This window comes from Notothenia coriiceps, unplaced genomic scaffold, assembly GCF_000735185.1.
Source record: "Notothenia coriiceps isolate Sejong01 unplaced genomic scaffold, NC01 NC01_scaffold00002270, whole genome shotgun sequence".
NCBI lineage: Eukaryota > Metazoa > Chordata > Actinopteri > Perciformes > Nototheniidae > Notothenia > Notothenia coriiceps.
Window position 1 is genome coordinate 11,204 of NW_011334971.1, and position 10,000 is coordinate 21,203.

At 39.7% G+C, this 10,000-nt stretch overlaps 1 protein-coding gene across 1 annotated transcript in view; it reads right to left on the reverse strand.

Moving 5' to 3' along the window:
* Positions 1 to 4,651: 4,651 nt before the first annotated feature.
* Positions 4,652 to 10,000, reverse strand: part of gpr83 (G protein-coupled receptor 83) — an 8,149-nt gene continuing 2,800 nt past the window's right edge. The window contains exons 3-4 of the mRNA XM_010796219.1: positions 5,959 to 6,092; positions 4,652 to 5,522 (exon numbers count right to left, since the gene is read on the reverse strand). Coding sequence (XP_010794521.1) covers positions 4,808 to 5,522; positions 5,959 to 6,092 — 849 coding nt within the window. The 3' untranslated portion in view covers positions 4,652 to 4,807. The remainder of the gene's footprint in view (positions 5,523 to 5,958; positions 6,093 to 10,000) is intronic.

Genomic DNA, 10,000 nt, shown 5'->3' on the forward strand with positions numbered 1-10,000 from the left:
CGCCCCTTTGCACATCCCCTTTGCGCATGCGCAACATCCGTTCTGTCTTTTGCCGCCTTTTCTCTGACACTGACTGTGGATACTGACTGGGGAAAGTCTATTCTTTGGTAAGTATTTTAGTAGTTTTTTAGTAGTCTCGGGATGCAAGGATGACTTCCTAAGACAGCTGATTGTGACATACACAGTACATTACATACACAATACATTATACATTACACAGGAGATGCCATATTGACAGGGTTAGATAGGAGAGCTGCGGACAGTGAACCGCAATCCTCCTGTCTCCCCTCAAAATCCCCCAGCAGAGAAGCTGCACGCTCCATGTTCAGTAGGTCCAGATACTCCCTCAGCCATGAGTCCCTAGTAAAGCAGGCTGGTTTGCGTTCCTTCCAGTTTAATAGGATGAGTCTTTGTGTGGCTAAACAGCCCAATGTCCAGAGCCGATCGGTAGTCCTTGCAGGATTGCCATCTGGCTTGAGACCCAGTAGACATGCAATGGGACATGTAGGGAAATTAACTTTTAAAGATTCAGACAATAAGGATATTACTTCTGACCAAAGTTTTTTTACCGCTGGGCATTCCCAGAGTAGGTGCAACAATGTACCTCGCTTGCCACATTCATGCCAGCATAAGTCTCTGTGTTTATTGTCCATCTTGGATTTTGTAACAGAGGTGATGTAAGCTCTATTGAGAATTTTGAACTGTATGATCCTGAATCTTACACATTTAGAAGAGAACATAGCTGACCTCCAAATGAAGTTCCATTGCAAAGCAGACAGAGAGATATTCAAGACATGCTCCCAGGACAGTTGGACAGGAGAATAGGTATTCGGGGCAGCCCTAGATAATAATTTATAAATGTTAGAGACCACACCTGATGATATGATTACTTTCTTGAGGCGCTGGTCCTCTTCCATACATGAAGCAGGCATGGCTCCCTCCTTACATTTTGTACTAATAATAGATGCTAGTTGTGCATATGATAGAAAAGATGAGCCTGAGAGACCATACTGATTTTTGAGTTGTTGGAATGGAAGGGTTTGGTCTCTATATATCTGTCCAATTGTAGTAATACCAGCCTTCTGCCAGATATTATTACTTAAAGTGCCTCCTCCTGCAGAAATACAGGGTTTACTCCAAATGGGGCAAGATGGTAAAGAGAGCCCCTCTATGTTGTTGATTCTCCTGTGCAGTTGCTTTACAATAGAGCATGAAAAGCGGATGATGGTATTATCCATTGAGGGTGGTGGTTTTGGGCAGTACCACATTGATGCCAGAGATATGTTTTGGTTTACAGACATGATGGATTGCTCCAACCATTGCCAACTGCCTACCGAAGAGGCACTTTTGTACGCCCACGATAATGGATACTTTGCATTGAAGGACAGATAATACTGGAATACATCTGGGACTCCCAAACCTCCCATTGATCTTGGAATGATCAACTTATTATGTGCGATTCTGGGTTTTTTATTATTCCAAAGGAACTGAGTGAATAGGGATTTGATATCTTTAAACCATTTTAGTGGGAATTCAAGAGGGATAGAGGAGATAATATGAGAAAGCCTTGGGAGAACATTCATTTTCAAGGTTTCTGCTCTGCCCCATAGAGAAAGTGGTATGGCCATCCACCTGTTGATGTCCTCCTTAATGAACTGGAAAATAGCAGGGCCGTTAAGGCTAAAGATTTTAGAGACAGGAGAGACGATGTTAATTCCCAAATACCTCATTCCATTTGTTTTCCAAATAAAGGGGGTGCTCATTAGGTTGTGTTTATATGTATACGAGTTAAGTGGGATTGCTTCACTCTTGTTCCAATTTATCTTATATCCAGAGAAGCTGCCAAATAAATGTATCATATCAAGAACTGCGGGTATAGAGAGTGCTGGCTTGCTCAAAGTAAGAAGTATATCGTCAGCGTACATATTTAATTTGAAATCCTGTCCATGAATGTTCACACCATGTATGTCACCATTAGCGCGAATTGCACAGGCTAATGGTTCTAGAGCCATAATAAAAAGTAGGGGACTAACAGGACACCCTTGCCTCACACCACGGTGTAAGGGGAAAGGTTTTGAGATTAACCCATTAGTTCTAACAGAAGAGAACGGAGCGCTATACAAAGCCTTAACCCAGCTAATGTCTGAACATCTAAAGCCATAGAATAAAGTTAAGAAGTTTTAATTAAATCTACTACACATATATTAGTATGCCCCACGCAATTCACACTATTGTCACCTTTTAGCTAAATGACATTGAAATAAACGCAGTAGTATGTATACCCACTTTATTCTTAGTGATATAACCAACACTCTCACAATCCTGAACAATTGCGTTTTTTTTTATAAATTAATCAAAACTACTTTAAGAGAAGACATGACGCTGCAAAACATTTATTGTGGAATATTGATCATTTCCTCTGTAGACCATAATCCAACCAACAAACCCAAAAAACAACAACTTATTAATCGAGAATTAATCACATACAGAGAACATTCTTTTACACAGCTGTGCACAAGTACACTCTACAATTTTACTTTTTTCCCTTCTAATACATAACATATATTTTGTTCACATAAAACACTGAACACTTCCAACAATATATTATCAGCATCTTTCATTGCCAATCATGCTTTTCGCCGCATGAATGGGTTTCCTTTTTATTTTTACAATGCTGTAAAATATAAATGACAAAACCTTCAAAACTGGAATCAAAACACATATTTTTCCAACAAAAGACTCTTTTTTTTTGTTTGGGATTTCATGAGAAAAAAATGCTTTATGCCACTTCCCTTCATCAGACTTCACTGAAGCTGCCTGGGTTGAAACTCATTAAAACGTCAGTTGATTTAATATTTCTCAGTCCTTTCATTTGATGTGCTGAAATAGGATTTGCCTTTCAAAAGAACATTGTATTTAGTACAATTATTTTTTCTTATCATTCCTTTCAATGGCAGAATACATGAACTGCATCCATGCTACACACTATGTCTGTTAAGACTTTGACAGAATAAAAAGTGTATAAAGAATGGCAGGTTTTCCAATCGCCAACACATCTTTTAGTTTTACGTCGTAAAAACAACAGAACTGAAAAATCTTCCTGCTTCCCTGAAGTTACTGATTGGCAACATTGTTCCTTCAATGTGAGTTTTGTAAACAACAAAGATCTAATTTACAGAAAAACACGATCTATTGTTTTTTATGCAGCGTAGGAAATTCAAGCTGTTCTAGTATAAAACCATTCTGCCATATGGTTGCTCTTCTTTTTGTTTTGTTGTTGTAGCCTAGAGTTTGACACACACAAACAAATACACACACACGAACTGGGCAATACCCATACTTAACTGTATAACAACGTTAACACAGCAATGTAGAGCCTGAAGGCGTGTTGAAATGTACCCTGAGGCATTTAAAGTAGCACAGTGAGCTTCAAAGCAGCCTATCAAATGGTCAGGGTAAAGATATGTTAGGTATTCCAGATATATGATTATTCTGATGTATGAGAAAATATAAACACAAATAAATTCCACTTAGGCAATGTTAAATGAACTGAGCATGCATCAATGTTCCATCTCAAATGCAAATTGGAATGCAACTGAAAACTTTATTTTTAGCAAACGTTAAACAGAGAGAATTGAACCAGTCATATTTATTCTGCATCATTGGGTCGAAACTGCAGTAAGAACACAGCATTTAGCCACGGCAGTACTTTTTGGTATGCAAAACAGAACATCGACTGATGAACCAACATTTTCTTTTTCTCTCAACATTATCAAACTTTTCTTCTGGGCAGGCCAAAATCACAATGGGCTTTTAAAGCATCTACAACGATTATAGAGTCTATGGTACAGAGTTATACTGTGAGGTCACAATATAGAAAATAAGTCTCAGAGACTACTGCTGTATTTTGTTGGCATATTTCCCTTTCCTGTGCAGTACATAACGCCTCTGGCTGAATGTGAATCAATGAGAAATACTGCATAGAGATATAATTTTTTTCTGAAGATGTTCAGCGTTATCCACCAAGACTTTGTCCTAGTGGGCAGAATAGCAAACCAAAGTTATAAAAGGAAAAGTACATTAAAAGCAGATCCTATCACTCTAAAAGGTTGCCATGAGAAAAAATACAGACAGACTTAAATCAGGACATCAATATCAAAGTCTTGAGTTTTTTTGGCATTCACAGCAATATAATATTACGACATTTCAGTCGAAGGTGTTGTATGTGCATGACTGAGCCAAGTTCATCACATTGCAACCTTTGCTTGTACATCATATGCATGTTGTAATGTAAATAATCCAACCGTATGAAGACTACTTTAGAAAGTGAACAAAATCTCCAAAACATCGACTAATTAACCTTGTTAGCTGGTAGTTTCCAAGGTCAAACTTTGTTTGAACTCCACTTACAAGCATTGAAAAGTGCAAAGGAAACAAATGGAAACTAAAAAAACTGCGCATATGCTGGAATAGAAGATTTAGGGTTAGGGTTAGCAGCTGTTTATATGTGAAGAGATGAGGCCTAAATTGAGTGAAAAGCAGTTTGGGATGAGAAAAAAAGATAGGTGAAACCAAAGACAATCATGTTTTTATTACAGTATCTGATGGAAAAACAACATGGTGTTATTTTCTTCAATTTAAAGCCATCACAAAAGCCCATTAACATCTCGCTCCACTGCCATTAAAATCCATTGTAGGCCCAGGCCTACATCTCCGAGATTTTCAAATATCCTGTTTTTTTTTCGAACATGGCAAATCCCAACCTCAGACACAGTAATTGCATCACATTGTGGCAGTGTTTTTCAAGTCAGCTCACAGCCACAATGGGCTCCACGGAGAGAATGTCAGACCTTCCTGTGAGGACCTGCCTGGCGATGAAGAGCACATGAGTGTCCTTGAGGTTTTGGGACTGACTGGAGGAGGCGTGGCTTTGCTGGAAGGAGGAATTGCCCGGGTGTGGCAGAGCACGCCTGGGCCTGGAGGACTGGTTGGTATCGGGCCAGGCAGTTCTGTGATGGCAAGGAGCAGCTACAGGGCGTAGCTCCGGCTCCAACCCGACCACCGCCCGACGTTCCCTCCTGCACATGGCGAAGAGCAGCCTCAGCTCCTGGCGAAAGGTGGGATTCAGACAGCAGTAGATGAAAGGGTTGTAGCAGGTGGAGCTCATAGCCAGCCAGTGAAAGCAGAAATACAGGGCGTTAGAAGAGTGGATGGCCTGACTGGACAGTAGCACCACATAGCAGTTCAACGGGAACCAGCAGACAGCAAACACCCCGACCACCAGGAGCAACATGGCCAACGTCCGCCGCCTTTTTCTCTTCTGGGAAGCGTGCTGAGCTGTCGTTGTGTCACCGATGGCGTTGTGGTGCCACAGCCGGCAGGCCACCGTGGTGTACGAGGCGGTGATGATAAGGAGTGGCAGCATGTAAAGTAAGATGAAGGTCAGGAGGTCAATAAACTGCCAGTAGACATCTGATGGCTTTGGGAAATCTGGGACACATAGGCTGCGCTCCTTTTCCTTACTGGGGAGGAGAGATACGAGCAGAGGAAGCAAGTCGGATTAGTAATAATTAGGTCATAGGTGAGGGTAACGCCACAAATATTATTAGTGATTATCCTTTTGGAAACTTTCTTGATTTTTGATCGATTGTTTTGAAATTGTGATAGTTATTTTCTCCCTAAGTGACACAATCAAATCTTAGTTTTTCAGTCAAAAACCCCGAAAAATATTCAGTTAAAATTGACCAAAACAGCAGATCCTCCCAAATAAACAGCTGGAAGGTTAGTTTGAAAACTGGCTGCACTTCCTCCCACACAAACTCCTTACAATCATGATTTAGCTGTAACCTGGTTATCGTGGTTATTCACCTCAATGGAGTAGACTCACCAAGCTCTCCTCTATTGCCAACCTCTAAAATATATTATTAAACACTTCCATTGGAGTGTTAATGATTTTACCTGTATGTAAAAGTGAGGAGTTTTTGGTAGATTGCATGAGGTAGGGAGAAGCAGCTGGCCATTATCCAGATAACAGCGACCCAGACACCGCCTTGTGCCGGGGACATGCGAGGTCTCAGAGGGTGCAAGATCACCTGAAACAAATTAACAACACATATCAAGGTCAGTGCAAACACACACTTACAGATAATCTGTCTTCTATTGAATCAGAGTGTAAACCCAAGACCATGTTATTTTCTAAAGGACTTTTCAAAGTCAAATCTTGGACCAGATAAACGTTTCTCTTGCTTGTAGCTTATTTTGTCTGTGCAGTTTTTGAAATCACTTCTAGACAAAATATTGGTTCTATCTACAGTTCAGCAGATAGACAGAGAGAGCATTTAATAACGCTAAAAAAACAAACTAAGCAAAAAGAGGCCCCTTTATGCTTTTTGGGTTTTTTTCATTTCCTGTAGTGTTATATGTTTGTGTGCATGTCAACGGTCTATAAAGTCAAAAATCCACATCGTTTCAAGTTCAAGTCAGAGGGAGTTTCTTTGTCACATACTCAAACCCCACACGCCTAAAACGACCCCATTGGACTCCTTGGTTTTCTTCTGTAACATTGTGACATCACTATGTAATACTGACACTTTTATGACCATTCACCATTCACAACAGATCCAGAGACTGGGATCTAGTTTCAGACAGAGGGTGAAAAGAGGTGCTGCAGCACAGGCAGTATGAGAAAAGTAAAGACCTTTTTGAACATTAAAGCATGTAAACATGTCACAGTAAAAGCAAAAAAAATACATTTATGAACCTGAAATTATTAAAAATAGGCCCCCTTTAAGTGCAATGACAGAAAGAGAGTGTGATATGTCATACAGTTACTCAATTACTATTAATTGTTTTGTCGTACTTGAGTATTTCCATTTTGCTCTACTGTATACTTCTACTCCACTACATTTCCTTAGATAGCTCTGACATGTACTTGTTAGTAATATTTTAATTATGAAAACCATTTCTTTAATAAAACACTTTGAAAGAAGCCATTTTGTTCAATGAGTATTGATGATGTATCTTCAGTACTAAAGTAAAAAATATTAATTTTGCAGAAGTAAAGGCTCTGATTACTTCTATCCCCACTGGAGAACATCCAGTGTAGTAAATAAGGTAAATTAAGAACAGCTAAATCGGACAAAATGCCTATTTTCTTACCAACGTCTGGCTTTATAAGAAGATCAACATAATTTAACACACTTCAGATTTAAATGCATAAATTATGTTCAGGGTTTTTTGTTTCACATAAGATCATATTTCAGCTCCACAGTTGGTACCAATTATTGGAGCAGAAGAAGAAAAAGGTGTTTTGAGAGGTACAAATCAAACAGCCTTCACACTCTATTGAGGGGCCTACATTCATGCACATCAATTAAAAAGACCTTAATTCATGAACCAGTGGGGCCTACTTCATAAATCATAATTCTGCTCTAAGTCATCATCTGTGATAAGAGAGTTATGCAGGGACATCTTCCTGAAATGATAATAATGGCTCAAAGTAGTTTTCAGCAGAAGCCGAGGTTACATTAGACATCAGAATTGCCATTTACAATTGGACCCAGGGTTGTTGAGACGCTATGTGCATTTATTTTTTATGGTGAAACAATGTATCAAGTCGAAGTACAGCTTCTACATCATGAGCAGGAAAATTACATTACATTGCATTTAGCTGACGCTTTTATCCAAAGCGACTTACAATAAGTGCGTTCGACCAACAAGATACAAACTTGAAGAAAACAGAATCATATAAGTACATCAGGTTTCATAGAGCCAAACATTTAAAGTGCTACTCAACTGGCTTTAGATAAGCCAGTCCTTTATTAGTATATAAGTGCTTTGTTAGTAATTCTATCGCTCGAAGTGGAGTCAAAAGAGATGAGTTTTCAGTCTCCCTCTGAAGATGTGTAAGCTTTCTGCTGTCCTGATTTCAATGGGGAGCACATTCCACCATTTTGGATCCAGGATAGCAAACCCACAAGTTTTTGCTGATGGGAACTTGGGTCCCCCTCGCAGTGCGGGTGCAGCGAGCTGTTTGGCTGATGCAGAGCGGAGTGCACGTGCTGGGGTGTACAGTTTAACCATGTCCTGGATGTAGGAAGGGCCAGATCCATTCGCAGCATGGTACGCAAGTACCAGTGTCTTGAAGTGGATTCTAGCAGTTACAGGAAGCCAAACGAGCCGCTGCATTCTGGATGAACTGCAGAGGTCGGATGGCACATGCAGGTAGACCAGCCAGGAGGGAGTTGCAGTAGTCTAGGAGTGAGATGTTTCCTTAGCAGGATTATAACTTAGCTGCATACTGTATGGTGAATTAGAGTGTATGCATTGTATGCATTATGGAGGAGGGAATATAATTTGCATTTGAAAAGAACTTTTCCAGTCTTTGGAAAGCATTAAAGCATTTTACACGAACAAGTCAGCAATCACCCATTCACACGCAGAGGCTGCAATTCAAGGTGCCACCTTCTCAGGGAGACTCATTCACACACCGTTTGTCATGCCAACGGAAGCAATTTGGGATTGCATTTCTTGGCTAACACGTCAACATGTTAAACCAACCTTTATATCGGAGGATAATGGTATGCCTTCTGAGGCACAGCCACCTCTGTGTCACAGGTGTGAAAGATAAATTATAGATGGAGAGCATTGCAAACACTTCAAATGCATTTTAATGACATGTGTGTGTATTTCTGCAGCTGAGACTAAAGCACAGCAGAGGAAGGTCATATAATTAACCTATGGTGCACAAAAAGACGAGGAATATGAAAGATACAGTCCAGAAAAACATCAGAGCAGCTCTATCTTGTCAAGGCAATGAACCTGTAAGCATGTCCTTTCAATGCTATTGGACTATTCTGTCTGGTTGTGACCACAATGGCATCCAAAGGCTAAAACTCCCGTTAAACACAGATGATTCATAGACTTGCCCCTGGCCTCGTTCCTTATCTGACAGTAAATAACATATCAAAGCCTGACATTCACAGGCACACCCACAATGACACTTGTTCACTTCAAAACCGTCACTCCATTCACATTCAGCACCATGGACAGCACCGGAAGGAGCACACTGTGGCAGCGTAGTAAATCCATACAAGCAGGTTTTGAATGTGAAATGTGTTCAGTGAAGTGTGTTCACATTGAAAAATGTAAAAGATAAAGCACTCATTATGCTTGCATACCTCGACCTCGGTGAAGCTATGCACAAAGAAAATTGAGGAATTGTGAAAGTTGAAATAGAAAAAGAAAAAAAACTCACAAAATGTGTTGTACAGTTGTATTCAAGAGCATAATGTCACGTTAACTACACTCATTAAACAGAGACCTGTTTCAGTTGTGCTTGAATGGAAATACTACATTTCTACTTTATTGCTACTTATTCGTTTTTGAGACACAAATTAGGGATTAGTTGGTATATCGTCATGTTTATTGGGAGTTACATGAGCATTTGATTTACATTCTTACCTTCTGTAGCATGTTTTTTTTCTCAGTATCTCTATTGTCTTTATACTGTAGTTTACTATATCCACTTTCTGCTGTCTTTTTTTTGTGTAATAATATGTTTTCGTGTTCACTCTTATACCCTTGATTGTGTTGCAAGCAGTGTTTGTAGCATGCTTAAGAAAAATCCCACAATAATGCCTGAGCAAAAATCACAAATCACAGTCATAAAACCCTACTCCTGCAGCAGTGACACAACATGATGCTTTGTGGGTCTGAAATCCCTGTTGCTAGCCAATCTAGTACCCTATGAGGGCTTATCGTATGGAGAGTTTTTAGTGATAATAGCATTGACATTAGGAGCTTTTAATCTAAAAACGTTTTTATACATGTAGACAAAAATCAATGGACAAGGAAGCAAGTTCAGACACAACAAGATTACAGTTTATAACCTGCAAAGGAGGGGGAACTTCGTCAGGCTCATGGTTTCACTGATACAAAAAACTGAAGTTGAAGCTTAAAAAATACTCAATTTATCTTGAGTCTCTGAAGGGGAACTAAA